The 23,878-nt window shown below is 43.5% G+C and overlaps 1 protein-coding gene across 1 annotated transcript in view; it reads left to right on the forward strand.

Moving 5' to 3' along the window:
- Positions 1–23,878, forward strand: part of col5a2a (collagen, type V, alpha 2a) — a 138,848-nt gene that overhangs the window by 104,101 nt on the left and 10,869 nt on the right. Inside the window, exons 21-45 of the mRNA XM_039757778.1 lie at positions 5,360–5,458; positions 5,945–5,998; positions 6,488–6,595; positions 6,676–6,729; positions 6,818–6,916; positions 7,346–7,399; positions 7,488–7,586; positions 7,692–7,745; positions 8,779–8,832; positions 9,089–9,142; positions 12,359–12,412; positions 12,497–12,541; positions 12,626–12,724; positions 13,973–14,080; positions 14,172–14,225; positions 15,715–15,768; positions 15,859–15,912; positions 16,283–16,336; positions 18,775–18,882; positions 18,962–19,015; positions 19,507–19,560; positions 21,981–22,142; positions 22,264–22,371; positions 22,588–22,695; positions 23,146–23,199. Of these exons, the coding sequence (XP_039613712.1) occupies positions 5,360–5,458; positions 5,945–5,998; positions 6,488–6,595; positions 6,676–6,729; positions 6,818–6,916; positions 7,346–7,399; positions 7,488–7,586; positions 7,692–7,745; positions 8,779–8,832; positions 9,089–9,142; positions 12,359–12,412; positions 12,497–12,541; positions 12,626–12,724; positions 13,973–14,080; positions 14,172–14,225; positions 15,715–15,768; positions 15,859–15,912; positions 16,283–16,336; positions 18,775–18,882; positions 18,962–19,015; positions 19,507–19,560; positions 21,981–22,142; positions 22,264–22,371; positions 22,588–22,695; positions 23,146–23,199 (1,899 nt within the window). The remainder of the gene's footprint in view (positions 1–5,359; positions 5,459–5,944; positions 5,999–6,487; positions 6,596–6,675; positions 6,730–6,817; positions 6,917–7,345; positions 7,400–7,487; positions 7,587–7,691; positions 7,746–8,778; positions 8,833–9,088; positions 9,143–12,358; positions 12,413–12,496; positions 12,542–12,625; positions 12,725–13,972; positions 14,081–14,171; positions 14,226–15,714; positions 15,769–15,858; positions 15,913–16,282; positions 16,337–18,774; positions 18,883–18,961; positions 19,016–19,506; positions 19,561–21,980; positions 22,143–22,263; positions 22,372–22,587; positions 22,696–23,145; positions 23,200–23,878) is intronic.

Raw genomic sequence — 23,878 nt, forward strand, 5'->3', positions numbered from 1 at the left:
CTCGCTTGGGGGAGACTGAATTTCCTTAGCTGATGTAAAAGGAACATTATCTGATGGGCTTTCTTGATTATGTGTAATGTTATTGTTCCAATTAAGATTTTGTGACAGCACAGTGCCCAGAAACTTAATGACTCAGTCGTCCCAAGAGCTGGGCCATTTATGGCAAGAAATGGGTGAGCAGGTGGCTGTTTCCCGAAAACTATGAGTATTTTGAATGTTAAGCTCCAAATTATTATACCTACACCAAACTGTCAGAAGTTGCATCTCTCGGCTGTAAATTGACTCATCATTGAAAAGAGCCCTGTTAGTGTGATGTTATCCGGAGATGAATCACAATAGGTACAGTCATTTGTATATAGTCAGACAAATACTAGATACCTGATCAAAGATAAGTGCTCACCTGGGTTGTGCTTCATGGACACCATCTGGTGAGCTGCAAGCTTGTAGCCAGTGTGCTGCATTCTCACATCCCAAAAACTAGTCAATCCAGCAAATTAAAAGGTGAGGGGAAGAAGTGAAGATGAAGAACGCTGAGAGGGGCCAGTAGGTGGCAGCAGACCCACTAACCTTCTTATAGACCTGTTGGTGGGTGCAGCATATCTCAGCTCCCAGCTGGAACTTTATTTGTAGTCTTTGGATTTCAGGCTCATGTTTATGGCACTAAGCAGAGTCATATAAAGCAGTTTTCATACACTTCCAGTCCCCACAGCCTCCAAATCTGCAAGACAGACAACAAATGGCCAACAGCATTAGGCTTGCATGTTAGGTGAATTAGGCAACTGCCTATACTGGCATTTGAGCAAAGGCGCCCACATGCAAAACTTTCAACTACTATTGTGCAGCAACATACTTGAAAAAAATTGAATGAGAAGCAACAATTCCCAGTTGGAAAAGGAACACAGTATATACCCAAATTTGCAAATGTACAGATTATAAGCAACCAAAACTCCACCACACACACATTGTGGAAGAAAATAAGTGGTTGTGCTCAAGGTGTTGGGTTTCTCCTTAGATATCAGCTAAATAATTAAAAGAAAATCTTTCATATTCCATTTGCCCACACAAAAAGCAAGAAGAGTTATATGCTCATGGCATACTAGAAGAGGTACAGAATACGAAAAGGAATTTGTGCTGTTCTTCAGAACTAATAAATAAAACAAAACATTAATAAAACTCCTTGTTTTGACATGCATGTCAGTAAATACCACCAAATCAAAAGCATGCTTTATTTTGAATTTCTACTATGAGTCAAAAAATATCAGGGTATACATCAAATGCTCACGTCATATATATATATATATATATATATATATATATATATATATATATATATATATATATATATATATATATATATATATATATCTTCTTCTTTCGGCTGCTCCCATTAGGGGTCACCACAGCAGATCATCTTGTTCCATCTCGTTCTGTCCCCGTCATCTTGTTGTGTCACCTCCATCACTTGCATGTCCTCTCTCACCACATCCGTAAACTTCCTCTTAGGCCCTCCTCCTCTCCTCTTACCTGGCAGCTCTATCCTTAGCATCCTTCTCCCAATATACTCAGCATCTCTCCTCTGCACACGTTCAAACCAATGCAATCTTGCCTCTCTGACTTTGTCTCTCAACCGTCCAACTTGAGCTGACCCCCTAATGTCCTCCCATCTAATCCTGCCCATCCTCATCACACCCAATGCAAATCTTAGCATCTTTAACTCTGCCACCTCCAGCTCTGTCTCCTGTGCCACAGTCTCCAGCCCATATAACATAGCTGGTCTCACTACCGTCCTGTAGACCTTCCCTGTCACTCTTGCTGGTACCCGTCTGTCACAAATCACTCCTGACACTCTTCTCCGCCCACTCCACCCTGTCTGCACTCTCTTCTTCACCTCTCTTCCACACTCCCCGTTATTGTGTACTGTTGATCCCAAGTATTTAAACTCATCCACCTTCGCCAGCTCTACTTCCTTCATCCTCACCATTCCACTGACCTTCCTGTCATTCACACACATGTATTCTGTCGTGGTGGTCCTACTGACCTTCATTCCTCTCCTCTACTCTCATATCTCCACCTCTCCAGGGTCTCCTCAACCTGCTTCCTACTCTCGCTACAGATCACAATGTCATCAGCAAACATCATAGTCCACGGGGATTCCTGTCTAATCTCATCTGTCAGCCTGTCCATTACCATTACAAACAAGAAAGGGCTCAGACCGATCCCTGATGTAATCCCACCTCCGTCACTCCTACTGCAGACCTCACCACGGTCACACTTCCCTCATTCATATCCTGTACAACTCTTATGTACTTCTCTGCCACTCCCGACTTCCTCATACAATACCACAGCTCCTCTCAGTCACCCTGTCATATGTCTTCTCCAGGTCCACAAAGGCGCAATGCAACTCCTTCTGGACTTTTCTCTACAGGGTGGTCCAGATCTAATTATGCAGATCCAGATCATCTGGATGACTTTGATTTATGCAGGGACGATTCCAGTTCGGCGCAAAGACAATTCTTCATGTCATCAGTTTGCACACTTCTCGGTGGTCCGTGATTTTTTGGGTGATTTTCTATGTAATAAACTTAATAAGTTATAGCATAATGAAAATTGCAAAATTAGATCTGGACCACCCTGTACTTCTCCATCAACATCCTCAGAGCAAACGTCACGTCTGTGGTGCACTTTCTTGGCATGAAACTATCCTGCTGCTCACTAATCATCAATTCCGTTCTTAACTGAGCTTCCACTACTCTTTCCCATAACTTCATGCTATGGCTCATCATTTTTATCCTCCTGTAGTTACTGCAGTCCTGCACATCCGCCTTATTCTTAAATATCAGCCCACCAGTACACTTCTTCTCCACTCCTCATCATCCTCTAACTTTACAAGATTCCATTAAACAATCTGGTTAAAAACTCTACTGCCATCTCCCCAAAACACCTCCATGCTTCTGGACCAACAGTTTTTCCATTCTTCTTCCTCCTCATCGCTGTCCTTACTGCTTCCTTGCTAATCCGTTGCATTTCCTGATTCACTATCTCCAAATCATCCAACCTCTTCTCTCTCTTGTTCTCTTCATTCATCAGCCTCTCAAAGTCCTCTTTCCATCTTCTCAACACACTCTCCTCTCTTGTGAGTACGTTTACATCTTTATCCCTTATCACCCTAACCTGCTGCTCATCTTTCCCAGCTCGGTCCCTCTGTTTAGCCCAATGGTCCTTTTCTCCCTCTTTAGTTCTCTAACTTCTCATACAACTCATCATACGCCTTTTCTTTAGCCTTCGCCACCCCTCTCTCACCTTGTTCCTTATCTCCTTGTACTCTTGTCTACTTTCTGTATCTCTCTAACTATTCCACTTCTTCTTCGTCATCCTCTTCCTCCGTATACTCTCCTGTACTTCCTCATTCCATCACCAGGTTTCCTTTTCCTCCTTCCTCTTTCCAGATGTCACGCCAAGCTCCCTTCTTGCTGTCACCCTTACTACATCTGCTGTAATTGCCCACCTGTCTCGTAACTCTTCGTTGCCACCCAGTGCCTATCTTACCTCCTCCTTAAACTCAACCTTGCAGTCTTCCTTTTTCAGCTTTCACCATTTGATCTTTCGTGCTGCCCTCAGTCTCCTCCTCTTCTTGATCTCCAGCAGCATCCTACAGACCACCATCCCATGCTGTCTAACTGCACTTTCCCCTGTCACCACTTTGCAGTCTTTAATCTCCTTCAGATTGTAGAAGGTTTGGAGTGACGATAAAACAATGGTGGAAAGGATTCTGACCTTGTCTTACTATATGTAATGAGAAATGTTCAATTGCTTTTTTATAAGTTGTATGAACTGTTAGATCTCATGACAAGTCACATACATACACACATATAAATATATCTATACATACATACATATATACAGGGTGTCCATAAAGTCCATGTGCAATTTAAAATAGTTGTAACTTTGTAAGTATATGTGATAGAAAGAATCTGTAAAAAGGATTAGAAAGAAGAAACACTTACCTTTTTTATTGTTCTTGTTAATTTTCAACATGTCCACCATCATTACTAATACAAAGGGTAATACGATTCTATTGTTCTCATAAAACATTTTCAAGCTGATTTTCAGTAATACCAGCAATCACGTCAGTTATCCTCACTTGCAAGTCTTCTAAAGATCGAGGTTTGGTTGAATAAACATTCATTTTCACATGTCCCCATAAAAAGAAATCCAGTGGAGTCAAATCTGGTGAATGTGGAGGTCAAGAAAATGGTCCACCTCTTCCAATCCATCTGTTATGGAATTTCTCATGTAGAAACTGTCTAACATGCAAAGCAAAGAGACAAGGAGTGTCATCTTGTTGAAACACTGTACCTAACCCTAACCCTAATTTTGCAGCATTTCTAAATAGTCATCACCATTAACAACACATCCTTCAAAACAGAATTGCCCTATGACTCGATGTTTTCCCAAAGCACACCACAAATTAACTTTGGGAGAATCTCTTTCATGTTCAACAGACTCATGTAGATTTTCAGTTCCCCAAATATGGCAAAAATAAAACTTCTAAAGGCAAAAAAAATAGATGCATCAAGCTTTCTAATCCTTTTTACAAATTCTTTGTCACATACACTTACAAAATTACAACTATTTTAAATTGCACACGGACTTTATGGACACCCTGTATATATACATATATATATATATATATATATATATATATATATATATATATATATATATATATATATATATATATATATATATATATATATATATATAAAAGTATTCCTTTCATTCTTTTGAGCAGTATATATATTGTGGCCTGGTGCAATAATGATGGCTCCAAAGTATGGTTGGAGTACCAACCTGGGTCGTCCCTTTTATTGTCCGGAGACAGCAAAGTCAAACAAAATAAGCAAGAAATGATGCTTGCAGGTATTTCTCCTTTCAGTGGGGGGAAAGAAAGAGAAGACAATGTTAGCAGCAGCACACCCTCTCATTGCGGTGGGTTATTACATACTGTACCTCAACCGAGTAGGCGAGGAAGTCCTTCGATACACATGCTTGACAACAGATATATTTTTTGAGCTTCTGTAAAATTTTCATTTCCACTTGGGGAATAATAAAGTATCTATCTATCTATCTATCTATCTATCTATCTATCTATCTATCTATCTATCTATCTATCTATCTATCTATCTATCTATCTATCCATCTGCTGGGGTTGTCTCTTTGCTGTAAACTGACCTACAGGCTTCCAGAAACAATAAACTATGGTCAGGTATTGGGCTCGGTGGCAGGTTATGTACATTGGCGACGACCCCCTAATATCTGCCTACATTTTGTCTAAAATCTTTTTTTATTTTGCTTTTAGGGAGTAGCTGGAGCCGCAGGTCCACCTGGAATGCCTGGCCCCTTGGGTTCCCCTGGTCCTCAAGGCAGCAGTGGACCCCCTGGCGTCAAAGGTCAACCGGTAAGAATATTTCTATTTCTTTCCTTAATAGTTTTTTTTTAATTACATCTGTGTTTCTGCATAATTTTTGAGTATCTGGCATTTCCGATTCTGAGGGCACCGACTAAATTTTGTTATAAAGTGTAATCTTTGGGTTTCCCTGTACCAGTGGGGAATCCTTGCAAAATATGGCAGAAACAAATTCAATTGTGTGGATGTGCATACCAGACAAACACACATGCAGCTTTGTAATATGCAGTACTTGCATGACCTCACCAAGATGGTTGCCACATCTGTTCATCAAACTCTTAGGAGGTCTTCATCTTGGTGGAGTCGAGGAATCCTGAAATAAAGGATGCCCTTGCGTATCAATGCAGGCAATAAGACTCTCTTCAAGTCACACCATTGTGAAGACCAGTTTTGCTGCACTGGATTAGCTTAACCGTCATGACAGATTTGTAATTCAGCAGCTCTTCAACACTTTATTCTTTCTGTTCTTTTTTTCAGGGAGATTCAGGAGTTCCAGGCTTTAAAGGCGAGGCAGGACCTAAAGGAGAACCGGTTAGTAGCCAATACTATATACCCTGGCCTACCTGTGCAAGCCATTGGCTCGTGCAGGAGCATGATTGTTCAACTCTTGTCAGAGATAACCATTAAAGACCAGTGTTTCTGCAGTGCCCACCAGGCCTGCCATAGTTGCGGTGCCCAGGTTTTGTCAGCTTTGTTGTCTGTCTAAGACTGATCACCAGCCCATATTGTTTTTTATAGTTTTGTGATTGAATGACTACCATACGTTAGCTAAAAGTTAAATTGTGATGCCACATTGTGGCTGTGAGTCCACCAACTAGAGGTGTACTACTAATGGCAATGGATGGCGTGATGTGATTTCCAGTGGATTGTGTCACATAGTCACAGATACCAGGTAGCACCTTAGGTGTCCAGCAGCATTCTTTAGTAAATGTCAGAGACATCCTTCTACTCTAGAGGGATATCCAGCCCTCTGGAGCAGCCTTGGCAGATTTCTTGGTCTTCATGTCTTGTTTTCCACAGGGTCCTCAAGGTGCACAAGGCGTATTAGGGCCTCAGGGTGAAGAAGGGAAGAGGGGCCCCCGTGGTGATCCAGGTTCAGTGGGTCCACAAGGTCCTACTGGTGAGCGAGTAAGTAGAACATCATGTGGTCTGCTGCTCATTTCAGACGTCCTCTCGTCATCTTGAGTAATGAGTCCTTTTGTCTGCAGGGTGCTCCCGGTAACAGAGGGTTCCCAGGGGCAGACGGCTTGCCAGGACCCAAGGTAACGCAGTTTCCCATTAGGGTTTCTCTTCATTATATGAAAGGCCTGGTGCTGACTCAATGGGATTTTCTTCTTTTCATCTTCGCAGGGTGCACAAGGTGACCGAGGCATTGTTGGGACCTCTGGTCCAAAGGGGGCTGGAGGGGACCCTGGACGCACAGGTGAACCGGGACTCACAGGAGCAACGGTAAGAAGCAACAGTCAGGCTGGAGAGTCAGGGTAACTCCGCTTAACCAGCACCTAATCCAGAAATGGTTATTGTAATGGAAAAGTGAAAGCCAACACTGGGAACCTTTTCTCGATCCTCTAGTTTCCATCTTCCCTCTCATTCCTCATGTTTATTTTTTATTTTCTTTGTTTTTTACCACAATGCCACATTCTTTCCTCTTTGCTCCATGTTTTTCTTGTCTATATAGCCCCTTCACTCCCCCCGACCCACACTTGTTGTCCTATAAGGTAAAGCAGTCATGTAAGGTCACAATGGGGTCATCTCACCATAGACAGTGGTACCTTTTCCTTAGCAACTGCTGTCTAATTTGGTGAGCCATGTCAATGTCTTGGGTATCCCCTCACCAGTTAGCTTACCTCAGCTCAGTCATTTTTTGTTCTTTTTCAGGGGCTGACTGGAAATCCAGGAGTTCAAGGAGCAGAAGGCAAGCCAGGACCCCTGGTAAGAGGACAGCTTGAATAACCAATAAGTCAGCTCACCCGTCAATGATGGAGCTAATTGGCTCAGTCTCTGCTTGTTTAACTTCCAGGGACCTTCGGGTGAAGATGGCCGTCCAGGACCAGCAGGGGCACAAGGCACCAGAGGGCAGCCTGGAATTATGGGATTACCAGGACCCAAGGGCTTTAATGTAAGTGTGTGGAGTTAGAAAATCAATTAAGGTGCCCCCTAGGGACAAAAGACCACAACTGCATGTGTGAATTGCCCATCAAGTAACATATCTCTCTGGTTTTAGGGGGACCCAGGGAAAACAGGGGAGCAGGGCTCTGCAGGCGTGCCAGGACAACGGGTAAGTAGTGTGAATCAGTCACCCACCTTAATGAGAAATTTCTGCTTTGGGATATTAATTGAGCAACATTGAGTACCAGTCCGGCAGGCTGGGCTTCATGGGCACACTGTGAGAGATGAGGCCTGCACACAAAATCAAAGATAAGAAGTTTCACCTTCCCTCACTAGCACATCAGCACTGCCTACCACCAATAATCTATGTCAATAGTGCAAACAAAATCAGAGGACAACCTGCTGGGAATGCCACACCACTAGATAAGTTTACTGACTATGCCCTCTACTTCTCCAATAGGAATCGGGGCAAAGGCAACCTAGTAGTAAACACCAAGGACAAATAACATCTCCCGAGCCCACCCACCTTCAACATATTCTGATTGAAGCAAACAGTTAGGGCAACAACACCTCATCAATATCCACTGGAGACTAAAATAAAATAATAAACTCCTAGGTCATAAGAGCCCCAGAACATCCTTCATGTAATCAGACATCTAGGGGAGCACCAGCTCATCGGTAGCTCCACTCACCCCAAAACAGAAACACAAAGAGAACATGACTGCCCACCATCACCACCACAACCACGGACTGATGTGACTGGACAGTTGGGGGCAGCAAGTTATCAGTCTTCCCCTCTCCTCCAGAATAAAGCACAAGTAGCACGACTAGTGGATACATTCGTTCCCCCTTCCCACCACCTTGGACTGATAAGAGTTGATAGCCAGAAGAGCAACAGTTCATGAAGAGCCATGAAGTGTAATGATGAAAGCCAAGAGGACATGACCTCCCAGTCCAAGACCCTTTATGCCCACCACCAATGTAGATTAGTGTGACACAGTTTAACCAAGAAAACAGGAAAAGTAAAGAGGTAAAGATAGAAGTGACGATTCCTTCCTGAAGTCACGGCTTCACACAGATGGATAAGTAGGCTATGGACCACCAGACACAATGAGAGCAATCAGGACAGGTGCCTCCTGAAAGAACCTCAAGCCAGACCCATGTCCAGGTGTGAAATTTAACATGCCATCTTCTATTTTCAGGGTGCACCCGGAAAAGATGGCGAAGTTGGTCCCATAGGCGCAACAGGTCCTCTGGTAAGTGGCTTAAATCTTTTACTACTAGCTGGGTGCTGCCACAACACTACTCTTCCACCATGTGAAGCTCATGGCCTATGGAGGACATTGTATCGATAAGAAATCAGCAGACAAGTGAGGTGACTTGACATGTCCTGGTCGTAAGGCCTTCTCAAGCAAGTTCTCTGCCTGCATAGGTGGGCTTGATTTCAACCTGTTTTTTTTTTTTGTTTTTTAATTATTAATATTATTTTTTGTTCCCTGTCTATTTTCACAGGGTCCAGCTGGAGAAAGAGGTGAACAAGGACCACCAGGCCTCACAGGCTTTCAGGTATGCAGCCATGGTTCCATGTCATGAGGCACAAGGATGTGTCCTTGTCACGCCTGCTCAAACAAACATTCTTCTACAATTATATTATATTATATTATATTATATTATATTATATTATATTATATTGATGTGTATTCATTATGTAATTAGTTGGTAAACTCTCTGAGATTGCAAAAAACAGAATTATATTCACCTGATTTGTAACCCACATATCCAGTTCAGTGTCACAGGGGTACAAATCTATGAAGGGACAAACACTTTCACACACTCACCAAAACAACCAGGGAGAAAATACATGAAGGCAGTCTGCGTGAAGGCAACAGGGTCAACTGCTACGCAACCATATTATATTATATCATCCATTATCCATCCTGCTATATCCTAACAACAGGGTCACGGGGGCCTGCTGGAGCCAATCCCAGCCAACACAAGGCCACTGGGCACACACACACCAAGCATGCACTAGGGACAATTTAGGATCTCCAATGCACCTAACCTGCATGTCTTTGGATTGTGGAAGGAAACCCTCGCTGACACGGGGAGAACATGCAAACTCTACACAGGGAGGACCCGGGAAGCGAACCCAGGTCTCCTAACTACGAGGCAGCAGCGCTACCCACTGCGCCACCATGCCACCCTATATTATATTATATTATATTATATTATATTATATTATATTATATTATATTATATTATATTATATTATCCATCCATCCATCCATTTTCTAACCCGCTGAATCCGAATACAGGGTCACAGGGGTCTGCTGGAGCCAATCCCAGCCAACACAGGGCACAAGGCAGGAACCAATCCTGGGCAGGGTGCCAACCCACCACAGGACACACACAAACACACCCACACACCAAGCACACACTAGGGCCAATTTAGAATTGCCAGTCCACCTAACCTGCATGTCTTTGGATTGTGGGAGGAAACCGAGCGCCGGAGGAAACCCACGCAGACACGGGAGAACATGCAAACTCCACATATATACATATTATATTATATTATATATATATTATATTATATTATATTATATTATATTATATTACCTGTGCAAACCCGTGCTGTAAAAAGCCTGGTGTCCTAGAAACTATTGAAATTGTCAGAAAAAAAAATTGAAATGTAGAGATTAAATGTATTGTATTATATTACCAGGGGGGTACACAGCATTGCCCGGGATGGTGGCACCAACTCCATTTCACAACAAAACCAAGTCTGTGGTGTTCCCCTGTACAATGGTGTGGATTTGCATACAACTCATACACAGACAGGTTTACTGGGTGCTGCCCATGCTGTGGACACAGACTCAAACTTGTGAACAAAACAAAGCCTACCGCCTTGCCCAGTGGATTTGCACAGCAGACAAGCACTTATACACAAACACACATTCATCTTTATATATTAACTCTTTCAGGGCGGGTGTCGACTTATGTCGACACTTTGGGTTGAGGCGGATGTCAACTCCGGGGTAGATGGCGGTAATCGGCTGTAAACATCCACAAACCCATTGTTATGTTGGAGTTCTATTCTCTTTGCCAGCAGTATGACGCCTGCAGAATGTGTTAAAATGGTGCCACTGTTTCAGAGATCTGTTGCTGCATACTGTTACTGCTGCCGCCGGCCAAAACAAAAAAAAAAAATAATAATAATTAGCCCCCAGAGAGTTAAATATATTCTGTCTGTCCGGCAGTTCCCATGATTTGGGCATAAATGTTTGCGATCTGCCATCTACAGGAGCGTACTTTGTAATGCAAGTAGTAGCAAACTGCATTGCATTTTTTATTCTAACAGATGGTGCACTGCACTGTTGTTTAGAATCTTGTAGGAAGTGAGGCAACAGACAAACTGACATTAGAAATTAGTAAAATTAAATTTGAATAGAACAAAATATCCTTATAATAGAAGCTGATTTTATTTCTGTCTCTCTGAGGCAACAGACAAACTGATACTGTGACTTCATCATGGAAAATTTAAATAAAAAAAGGAAATAAAAAACGAATGAAAGTGGATTGCTTCCTTTAGGTTGGGGGGTTTGACTGTCCTCAATGGAGCATTTCAGGTATCTCAGAATCTTGTTCAAGATTTGAGATTGACAAGCAGATTGAAGGTCAGTGGCAGTGAAGTGGAAGCCAAGTCTAAAACCCAAACTCTCACCTTACTGGTCGATCTGCATCCCTGCAGCAGAAATGAGATTTCCTCACAAGGTGGCTGGTCTGACACTCTGTAATAGGATAAGAAGCTCAGCGATCCGGGAGACCTTCAGAGTTGAGTCGATTCTCCTCTGAATCAAGAAGAGCCTGCTGAGATGGTTGGGCCATGTGGGAAGGATTCCTCATCCTCAGGTTGCTCTCCATGAAGCTGCTCCGGGCACATCCCACCGAGGTAGAGACTTGGCAGCAGAACTAGGACATGCAGAAGGGATTATATCTCTCAGCTGTCTTGGGAATGTCCAGGAAGAGCTAGAATCTGTAGCTGGGACAGTAAAGCCTGGGCTGACGTGCTTGACTTGTTTCCACCACAATCCTCGTCCGGAAAAGACGTTTAAAAAATTAAAATGAGATGAGATAGCAGAAGTACTAATGTCATTAAAGTTCACTAAACATTCCGATGATCTTCCCTCATTGATGTAGTAGCATAAGAGCGGGAATAAATTGTGTAAATATATGACAAATTCCATGAACAGCTCTAAAGAGGGCATGCTGGCCTCTACGGGATCCTAGTTTGAGACTTTTATGGTCAGACTATCAGTGTGGCAGTCAGTGGGCTCTTTTTTATTGTCTGTCATTTTTCAGTTTAATACTTTATTAGGTAATCATGTCAGTTCTAGGCACCATCTGTTGGAATGACAAATGTAATGCATTATATTACCACATGTGACAAATGCCTTGAAATTGAGTGAGTGATGGCAAATGATGCCTTCAGGACTAAAACCATTTACAATAGATTGTGATTTATCATGGACCAGGCCATCTAGTATCAATTAAATAAAAAATTTATAACATAAATACATAAAGTACTTATTGAAGAATGATCAAATACAAAAGGACAATATAGAGACATTTTAGTAACATAAATTACAAAGAACCACAGTGCCCGTTATACTCAGTGAGTCATTTGTCAGTCTGTGGTTACTGTGCCAATGCCCCTCAATGACCTCACTGCTCCTCCGTGGTGAAGACTTTGTTGACGAGTTCTTTTTCTTTTTTTCATTATAGGGACTGCCCGGCCCACCAGGTCCACCCGGCGAGTCTGGGAAACCTGGAGATCAGGTGAGTGCTGCCTACAGTGGAGAGCTGACATTATTGGAACCTATAATGTTATGAGCTCACGCTGTCCTCTAATGTGATTCACAGGGCATTCCCGGTGAGGCTGGAGCGATTGGTCAGACTGGACCAAAGGTAAGTCGCCCCCCTGAGAGATGCCAGCCACCTCAAATGTCTCACGTTTAACACCCAGGCACTGTGAAATTTGTCTTTTTACAGGGAGAGCGAGGCAATCCTGGTGAACGGGGTGAAATGGGCCCTGCTGGTCTTCATGGTCCCAAGGGCATACCAGGAGCTCAAGGTCCTGACGGTCCTAAGGTAAGCTGGCATACGAAGGGCAGAATGTGGTGAGGAACATGGAGATTCACATCTGACCTGAAAAATGGCTATTTAAATGACGCTAACTGTCAAAGCAAAAGGGGAAAGTCAGGGAAACCAATGAGTCTGTTCAAGGTGAGCAGATCATCTTCACTTGGGGTTAAAATGTTGAAATGGGAACACCGATTAGAATAATTGTGAGGAGAACAGGCCATTCGGCCCAACAGGTTTACTTATCCTCTTATGTAAGATTCTCCAAAGATAAAATCAAGTTGAGATTTGAGTGGTCCCAAGATATAATATAAAAAGGAACAGCCCAGTCAGAAACAGTCATATCATCTTTTTGCATTTCACAAAATGTGCAAAATGTGTCAGAATGTGCCTCAGTCCATGATGCTGCCTGGTGGACACCTGCTGTCCACTTGTTGAATCCCAGTGGCACAACGGTTCTTATTTATAACACGATCCCATATGGCCACAGGAAAACATTTGCAATGTAGAGGGAGGTGCAAGATGGCAGCCATCATTAGAAACGCATCAACCAGCTTTGTTTGACTGCTGGCACCCTGACTATCATGGGAGCAGCCACTCTGACCAAACATGAATATGTCGTCTGAAAACAAATGGAACTGGGAGTGAGTGGTGGGCTTTGAACCAGCAACCTAGTGGTCATCTCTCCAGACCTCAGCAGGGACGTGCTGAGGAGTCATGGTGTACAACAAATAAACATGGCTTAGAGTCGCCCACCATTCAGTCCACCAGTTTACTTCTTCACATTTGCACTTGGGGAAAGAGTCTACTCCAGTAGGTGGGTAAGATGCCAGTGCCTCATGGGCCATGCCAGTAGGTCTACCTACATGTGTGAATTTCAATATTAAAATTGCACTTAAAACAAGAAAATAATGGCATCCACAATAGGAAAATTTGCACAACTTGACACTCATTTAGCATTTTCTCATTTTCTTAGATGCTACTATAAAAAATAAAGGAATTGGCAGGGGCACTGCAAAGCGGGTATAATTCTAGGGGGCTTTAGTTGTTTGTTATCAGTCATCACTGACTGATTGTACAGTAGCAAAGGTCTTTGGGGGAGAGTTGTTCATATTCTGGTTTGCCTGTCAATTGCCTTGTTTGCTGTGAAAGGCGCTATAGTAGATAATCCTTGATTTCTAGAAGCTTCTGTTCTCAAGCTTGTTGACGACATGACTGATGACTGACCCTGACCTTTCTGTGTCTTCTTTGAATCAGGGCAGCCCTGGTCCTTCTGGAGCGGTGGGGGATCTCGGACCCCCAGGTCTACAGGGAATGCCGGGGGAGCGAGGAACTTCAGGCCCCAATGGCCCCAAGGGAGAAAGGGTGAGTGTCTGGTAACCCTATGGTGAGCCCCTTCATTGTGCCAGCAGGCTGACAGCAAGGCTCACTGTGAATGTCTTTTGTCTTTATAAAGGGGTCCATCGGTGAGAAAGGCTCAGAGGGCACACCTGGCAATGACGGTGCACGGGTGAGTAGACCTTTACCACCAAGCTGCATGGGGCATCATCTCAGGGGCTTGACTGAAGAAAAGAACAAAGACATATCACCTGTATTGGTGGGCTAAAGCCCTTTCATTTTACTTCACATCACTTACAGAAAGAAAGAAAGAAAGAAAGAAAGAAAGAAAGAAAGAAAGAAAGAATAGTTGGTAAGATTACACAGATACTCTACATGAGATACACAGTATTTGGTATAGTTGGCAGGATTAAGATAGACAGACAGACAGACATTGGGGCAATCAGACCTCCTCTAAATCTAACTGGGTACAAGGCTGCCCAATAAAACAGTGGCCTAGTAGTGAAGGTCATGTCAGCCCCAACTGGTGCTGGTGGTCCACAGTCCTGTATAAAAGGCCCCAGCATTTGCATCCATGTATGTGAGATGACCATAAGAATGTAAAGCATAGAAGCCCACTAGCCAGCCTCACCCTGGCTGCCAGACAGAGCATTGGGCAGCCTTATCAACTTGACCTTAAGCTACAGATACTTATGGCCATGTGAAAAAGTATTTGTCCCCTTCCTGATATCCTTTGTTTTTGCACATTTTATACAATATACAATAGACAAAATGTTGTATTAGAGAAGGGGAACCTAAATGAACACATAATGTGTTTTTTTAAATGAGGATTTTCTCTATTGAAGTTATCCTGCATATTGCCACCAAAGTGAAAAATTATTTGCCCACATAGCTATTATAAATAGTCACCACACTTTTGGTAGCACTATTCTCAACTAAACACGTCTTATCATTTGGTATCTTGGCAGAGCTGCTTTATTTCAGACACATTGGTTGGTTTTCGAGCGGCGACTGTTCATTTCAAGTCTTTTCTATTGAGTTCAAGTCAAGACTTTGACTAGGCCAGTCCAAAACATCTGAACCATTCAGTTCTGAACTTATTTTTGTGTTTTGGTTCCTTGTCCTGCTGCATAATCCAATGACGCTTTGGCTTCAGGTCTCAGACAGATGGGCAGACGTTCTCTTTAAGAATGTTCTGGTAAAGTGCATAGTTCCATTCAATAATGGCAGGCCTTCCAAAGTATCCCCACCCCATAGCCCCACCTTGTTTTATTGTAGGTCTGATGATTTTTGCTGTTGAACGCACATCCTGGTGAGTCTTATGACGTCCTAAGAGTTGACGTCCTATTTCTATAACACATTATAACAAAAGGTTTGGAGATCACCCTGGTATTTCTTTGCATGGCAGAGGTTTCTGCTTTAGGACTCTCCCGTGAATTCCACAGTTGCTTTCTTATTGTGGGGATTTGAACACTGACCATAGCTGAGGCAGGAGAGGCCTGCAGTTCTTTGGATGTTCATCTGAGATCCTCTATAACTTCTTGAATGAGTTCTTGCTGTGCCCTTGGGGTTCTTTTGACAGGCTGTTTCAGGTTTGTTCCTTTTCGTTGAGCCAAGTCAACACTCTGCTGAATGCTTTTTGATCTTTTCTTATATCGCAGGGTTTGCCAGGTCCCCTGGGACCCGTTGGACCACATGGACCATCTGGAGAAAAGGTACATGACACTTGTAATAGATGTCTGGGTCACAAATACTTAGAAATAAAACTTTGTTCATGCAATTTTAAAAATTTATTTCAATTTTAGGGAGAACCAGGCCCCCGTGGTCCTCCAGGGCCCCCTGGATCCCGTGCCAGCCCGGTAAGTGGACTCACAGAGAAAAGTAGAGAGGCAACTGAAATGACCATTAGGAATGTAACCTGCAGGCAGAGTGTGAGAGTTTGAAGGCATGATGCTATAAAAGTGAGCACCTGGAAGGGCCGTTCAGCAGTTTCCCACTCCTTTGTCTTGCATTTGCTAGAATTACTGACTCTATGACAGAGACAAGCCTTTATTTTATATAGTGCCTTTAATAAAGGTGACCTGTAGATAAACCTGTAGACTAAGACTTGCTCTCACAAAACGCCTCAGACTAAACAGAAGTGGAAGAACAAGATACCATGAAGGAAATCTTTGGAGAATAAAGTCAGAAACGCAGGCGGCTTGAACTTTAACTGTGTTTCTTTTGCAGGGGTCTCGTGGTGAGCCCGGTCCCATTGGTGCTGTTGGCTTTGCTGGTCCTCCCGTAAGTTTTTTCAGCTTATTAATTTTAATATCAAAAAGAATCTTGAAGAATGGCAAACATGGAGTGAAAGGGGCCACCAGCAGCGGGGGGCAGTAAGGAGTAGCATCAGCTAAGAGTCGTTATGGAGCTGCACAACCAGATGACACTCCAACTGACACCCAGCAAAGTTCTTCTTGGAAAACACACTCCCATGTCATTCTTGGCCCCCATCACGTCTACCATGTAATAAATTGATCAGTCGAACCCAAGCACCTTGTACAATAAATCCAAGAACAATTACAATTACAAATTAATATAAAGACATTACAAGATGCTGTGTGGTGAATGTAACCCCTTCATCCATTAATGAACTCAATTAATCCAGAGGGTCACGCGGGTCCGGCACCAACCCAATCTGGATGGAATGCCAGAATCTAAGACAAATGAATCTAAAAACTCTTTTGAATTGATAAAGCGCCCCTCATGTGGACCATCATATCTGATATGCCCAGGTTGATTATTCATTGAGCTGGTCCATTGGGTGGGACGGTGGGGCGTAAGGTGAAGAAAGGGAAACAACCCAAGAAGGGGGCATGGTGTAGCTGTTGAAGACTCAAGGAGACAGGGGCTTAAGGGTACACAACTACATACCACCTCATTAACCAACAAGCGGTCATTTTATTTATATAGCGCCTTCCAGGGGCAACACAGTAGCTCTACAATGTACAAGTCACCCAGGGACTGAAATGGCAACCTTGTGGTTATTAGCATTTGGCTGACACCTTTATCCACGCTGACTTGCAAGATCAGGATATGTAATAACACTTCATGAGGTAGATATTTTAAAAAAGCTGAACGGCCAGGTCAAGTGACTCACTCAGGGTCCCACAATTATCTATCCCGAGGTTTAAAATCCTTTGACTTGGCCACCACATCTTGCAGAACAGTGACCAAGCTGCAAGGAGGCCACATTGTCTGCACTGATTTAAGGAAACAAACCCCGGGCAGGGCGGCAGCCCACCGCAGGAAGCCCGAGCACCCGGAGGAAATCCAGGCAGACACAGGGAGAACAAGCAAACTGCACACATGGAGGATCCGGGACACAAACCAGATTTTAATCAAAATCTAAGACGTACTGGCTAAATTAAAATATTGCGGTGATCTGTTATGGAACAACCCATTGAAGAAGAGAACAGTGGTCACCTTGATCCTCATTCCTGGTTGCAAGGGGCCCTCATAATGGTTCGAGCTTCAGGGCCCCACAAATGTTATTCTTCTGCTCAATGGCTGACTTTTTTCAGTCATGTGACACAGATTCAGTCTTTTAGAGAGATGTGAAATGCAAAAAGAAAAACAGCCGTTTTTCTGAAATGCTGCATCTCAGGTGAGTATATTTCTGAGAGTGTCTTGTAGATAGACGTTGTCATAAATAATCAGATGCTCCCCTTAATAATCTGAAATTGTAAAACTGTTATTTTGCATTAAACCCCTCCACCCACATCTTGCCCCCACCAGTCTGTCATGCCCACAGGTTCCTAGATGTGATGATTCCACTCAAAGCACCTTTGAGCACTGCCATCGTGACCTGATGAGTTTGCTGATGTCCTGTCCTATGAACACTGTGTGCCAGAAGTCCTTATGTAACTGATGTTCATTGTTGTCTGTTAGGTGTTAAGTATTTGTCATTAATTGTGTCGTTTCGGACAAGATTTTGGTGCTCAGTCATATCAGGGCTGAATTGCTTGCAAAATTAATGTGAACAGTCAAATAAAAAGTTGGACATCAGAGTTGAGACCCATTTACCTGCAGTCTGTCTTAGTCTTAGCCTGTACATACAAATGGACTCCAATGCATCCAGTATGGACTTATCGATTCATTTTTCCAAAGCAATTTTTCTCAACCAGCGCTCCAGGATTGCAGGTATTAGGATAGAGAGGAGCAGTTATTCCTATGGCCCTTGTAGATGGCACCTACGTTGGCCAGACATCCTAATGTGACATGGTGGCATTGCAGGCATCGATGGCTGACTGATATTATGAAAATGTAGTTATTGCAAGTTGGACAATGAGGCCTGACCAGATCATTCGTCTGAATTGTGGAAAGCCTGTTGCTGTGCCCTGGTAGGCCATCTCTGTCTCAGAGAGTGCTGTTGTGCAATAAAGACGCCAATGATACACCTGGGAATCTATGGCGGACAGGACACAATGATCTCTGTGCCCTTTTGTCCAATCAAAACTCCCAAGGTCTGTAAATGCTTCAGGTTCCGCCCACTTATCTTGTTCAAACACTAAGGCCCCTGGAGTCCCCCTATAAATTTCAGTGAGGTTCTCCTTGCACCCCTAAACTTGTCCTGACTTTTCCCCCCATCACCACTCTGACCCCAGAATATGAGGGAAATGAAACAGAACTAGAAACCTCAGGTCCATGCAGCTCTTTAACACCGTTTGTCTACATTTCAGGGCCCTGATGGTCAGCCTGGAGTCAAAGGGGAGCCTGGTGAGCCAGGCCAGAAAGGTGATGCAGGATCTCCAGGTCCACAAGGCCTCGCTGGATCTCCTGGACCTGCCGTATGTATAAAAGATTTTATTTGGGTCTTTTTCCAGCATTGCCACTCACCCCAACTGATCTCCATGCTTTGTTTTTCAGGGCCCAGTTGGTGTGGCTGGACTGAAGGGTGGACGTGGAACTCAAGGTCCTCCTGTAAGTATGACACCTGGCAGCTCTGCGCTGCTCTGCCCTGCCCACATGGATCCTGGCATGCCAGATTGTTAAAAGCCAAGCCAAGTTTATCTTTCTTACCAATATAAGTGTAGCTCCAGACTATTTGGAGCCTTGAAAACTCTCAGTCTCACTGTCACACTGCTCGATTGCCTCCTGAGCGGACTTGATAGAGGTCAGATGATCTGAGACCGATCTGAGGCTGAGTTATGGTGGAAGGCCCAAGTAGTCATTATACAGTAATTCCTGTCCTTAATCACCCTCCACTACAACTGACTCCCTGTGATATCTGAGGCTGTTTGAGTTGGACGGAGGTTGTGGCTCTGAAACTTTAGGACCTGAGCTTATTTTCACCCTGAAGGTCAGCGCTCTGCCTTGTTTAAGTCCTGCCACAGACCCAGTTGCTGCATGAGATGGTTTGCCCCTTCTTCCTTCTGCTTCTCCTTATTCTGATGTCCTTGCTTCACTTCCAGGGTGCTACTGGATTTCCTGGCCCAGCCGGAAGAGTTGGTCCCCCTGGCTCCACGGTAGGTTGCCTGACATGTAGCATGGCAGTGTCTCCTGCTTAGCTGCCTTCTGTTTTTGCTGACCAGGGTCATCAGCACCATGACCCAGATGGGAGAGAACTGAAGTGTCTACTGGGTTAGGGAAATGGCAGGCATTTTTAAATTAAGTTGAGTAAGAATCTTCTGTTTGATGCCTTAGGAATATTCATGCATTGATAAGAGCAGGCTGTCGTTTAGAAAGTCCCAAATGTCAGGGTCCATTTTTAGTAATTGTGGAACAAAGTTTTATTATATTAATATTCAGCCATTGTGAAGGTTTTGCAGAGCGAATGTTAACTCCTTCCAGAGAAGGTAGCCAGCCGTTAGTAATGAGTGTATGTTAAAGAGGTAAGTATTGTGGGGTGTACATGTACAACAAGGCTACTATTTTAGGATTTTCAGCAGGGCCGGATTAAGACAAAATTGAGCCTGATGCTGCAGCATAAAAAAGGCCTATTTTTTCTCACCATTGGTGCCTGTGCATTCGACACTCACCGCACATGCGCACTCAGCCCGACCAACGAGCCTTAATTGCCTGCAACGCAACCAGCCAGCCTTTATTGAACATGAATATGAATAACGACGTAGTATCGTAACAACTCGAGATTAACATCAAACTATGTAACAATAGCAATTGTCTGAAAAGTGCACTTAATGCAGAAAACCTAACAATGAAATACACAACATTTCGCAATTCTCTTACTAAACAGAGTAAGAAAAAATGAATTTGCTGAGACATTGGGTCAAAGTGACTCAGTTCAGGCTCTTGAGGGTAAAAATTTGTCCACGATTTAAATTTCATAATAGACCAAAATCCTGTCGAGGATTTTAAAAATTCTAAACATCCATGCCCGGCTTTTAGTTTTACCTTTACAGATAACCATTTAAATAGCCATCGATTTTTACCGTACAACTAACTTTCAAGGTGAAAAATTGACTACGTGGCACTTAACGAACAATAATAAAGTGGCAAGAATCCCCAAGATATTGCAAAAAACGCAGCTAAATTACTAAGTAAACTGTTTAATGTAAAATTGATAGCATTAACTTGAAATCTTCAGTTAACAATAAACACGACGACGTTATGGTTACGTCACAGCGCAAAGAACAATAGTAACTGTATAATAAGTAACGCTGTGTCTAGGCATCCGAAAGTCAAACTCCAAACTTCATTCTAAGAATTATTTTGAGGTTAATATAGCAAAGTAAAACTGTTCAGCTTCTGGAAAATTCTTGTCTGTTTTCATCTGGGCCTATTTCAGGAATGGGCCTAATGCTGCAGCATCAATAGCAGCCACCTTAATCCGGCACTGCTTTTCAGGATTAACTTGTCCATCAATAAAAAGGCCTTTCATGGACTTTTTCACATTAAAACATTTGGCGTAGTGGGCAGCGGCCGAAGGATATGGGCTTCTAGCATTTGGTGAGGCCTGTAAGTGATTTAATGTGGATTTCAGAAGTGTGCAAAGTACATATTAAACAAGGCTAATAACTTAGGCATTTCCAAGATTAACTTGTCAATTTTTAAAAATTGCCTTTTTTGGATTTTTTATATAGTATAAAGCATTAACTTGCCATTTGACCACAAACATTTTTGAGATGTGAGAAGAAAGCCAGCCTGCCTGGAGATCGAGGCACACTGACACAGGGAGAGCATGCAGTATATTCAGCCTCTAATGTCCGAGACCTGTTGTTGAAATTGTATTCCTTCCCACTAGGTGGCAGTATCGTGTTTCTTTTGGTCAGCGTATTTAAGAACAGCAGTGGGAGGGCTTGCCTGTAACTGGTGCCCTGAGTCCACGTTCAGAATTGAGCCGTAACTCGACCAGACACTGTTACAATTTGCTGTTTAGCCCAAACCAGGGTTCAAATCCCGGCCTGTTCCTTGTCTACACCAGAGACCTAATAATCTAAGGTCAAGAAGAGCTTGTGTATCTCAGGTGGTGAGCCACGTTGCTATCTAAAGGGGCCTACTATTACTGTACTAAAATAGAAAAATATACTACTGAGTCCTGAAAACCACAAATATGGTTGAACGTTACGTCAAATTCACGCTCATTTTCTTGTCTTTATGTTCGAGTTCAAAAACAGCACAGGTGGTCTGATTGACCCATCCAAGAAATACAGGCATTCTGCATCACTGCTGTCCACAAGAAAGAGCATTTATTCCAGCCATGTACTTGTTCTGATTGTCCCCAGAAGTGTTAACATGATGGCAGAAATCTACAAAAAATCAGATTTATACAGTATTTGTTTTTAGCAAATGATGTGAAGCACTTAATGTGGATTTTTAAAAGGACACATTTTCAACGTTCCATTTCAAAATCTCTTTCTGCTTAACCACTGTGTGGAGTTCATGCTAAAATGTCCTGGGATTCATTGAGCCTTCATGGTTCTAACAGGGCCCAGTAGGAGAGCCTGGCCCCCAAGGAGACCCTGGTAAAGAGGGACCACCAGGTCTGCGAGGTGACAATGGACCACCTGGACGTCCTGGAGAGCAAGGCCCTGCAGGTCCCCCTGGCAGCCCAGGAGACAAAGGTGACTCTGGAGAGGATGGTCCAACCGTAAGTATCTGCTTGTGATGTCTCTCCTGCAGTCATAGCAATTTAGAATGGCGGCTATCTTACTAATGCTCTCCAGTAGGGTACAGAGACCAGTAACACAACAACTTTCTTCCATCACTAGGGTCCAGATGGTCCTCCAGGTCCTGCTGGAACAACTGGACAGAGAGGAATCGTTGGTTTGCCTGGTCAGCGAGGGGAACGTGGAATGCCTGGCCTTCCTGGACCAGCGGTACGTGTAACTTCTGTGCTTGACTTCCAATGAAAAAGAGGGACGTAATGTGTGCTTAACTACTGGGCGTCATGAACTGCAGCTTGCCAGATGAGAGCCATGAGAGTCAGAGAGAGGCTGGACAGAGAAAACCAACATATTGGACAGGACAAGTCCAACTCAAACACCATTGTCTTCCACTTCTATTCATTATTTCTTTGTGGTCTTGCTCTAAAGGGACCACCTGGAAAACAAGGCGCACCTGGAGCATCAGGCGATAAAGGTCCTTCTGGACCAGTGGGACCCCCAGGAGCAAATGGTCCCATCGGAGACCCCGGCCCAGATGTAAGTGACCTTGTCATTACTGAGGTTTTCAGAAGATTAACTTGAATGTCTGTTTTAGGTAGATGAATCTTGTTGGGAAGATGAGGTGGGGCTGCTAGACTTAACAAGCCAACGGACCATAAGTTAGGCAGTTGGGGGGCCAAAGTGGACATCCATTCAGTTCCTTTAGGGTCAGTGAGAGTCCAGCTTCAGAAAGGCTCATGCAAACCTTGAGATTTCACCCCAAGGTCTAGGGAATCATTCACCATTAGCAGCAGCACACTGCGATCACAAGTGTGGATTTGCATCTGTTTAATTCTGCTGGTCATCTCCCCAGCACTTGTCTCACTCTTTTTGACACTTTGCCGTTGTCCTCACCATTTGTGCCCCGACAGCTGACCAGACTTCTACTTTGTGGGAAGGAGCTTTCATATTCCTGGACAATAACCAATGTTATGCTGTTTCTTGCAGGGACCCTCAGGACCAGATGGCCCCCCAGGACGTGATGGCAATGGAGGCGAGCGGGTGAGAATAAGCAATTTTCAAAATGCATTTTCAGCAGGGCAGCATGGGCCATGTGGCCCCAGGTGTCTCACACAACTTGTAATAACTTCTTGTATGCCATGTAAAAAATGACTTCTGTCTGGTGAAGGTGGTATATAAAGAACTATATATAGATAATATATATATATATAGATAATATTTATCCTCGAGTTCTTAAGGAGGGTAGCGAGTAAAAATATAAACCCTTGACACATATTTTTAGGAAGTCATTGCGCACTGGAGAGATTCTGAAGGACTGGAGAATAGCAAATATCATCTCATTATATAAAAAGGGTGACAGGGCAGGTCAGAGCAACTATAGGCCAGTAAGCTTAATGTGCGTCACAGGAAAGTTAATGGAAGGAATTATTAAGGATAAGATTGAGCAACACATGGCAAGGACAGGACAGTCAGCGTGGGGTCAGAAGAGGGAGGTCGTGTTTTACTGACAGGCTGGAATTCAATGAGGAGGCAACAAAAGCATACGATCAAAGTGGAGGAGATGAGATTGATTGATGTGAACTTTTAGAAAGCATTTGATGAGGTGCCACATGAGAGGGTGGGCATCAAATTAAAAGATGTGGCAGTTCAGGGTGATGTTTTTAGGTGGGTGCAGAATTGGCTCAAACACAGGAAGCAGAGGGTGATGGTGTGAGGAACC

Source organism: Polypterus senegalus, chromosome 6 (assembly GCF_016835505.1).
Source record: "Polypterus senegalus isolate Bchr_013 chromosome 6, ASM1683550v1, whole genome shotgun sequence".
Classification (NCBI taxonomy): Eukaryota; Metazoa; Chordata; class Cladistia; order Polypteriformes; family Polypteridae; genus Polypterus; species Polypterus senegalus.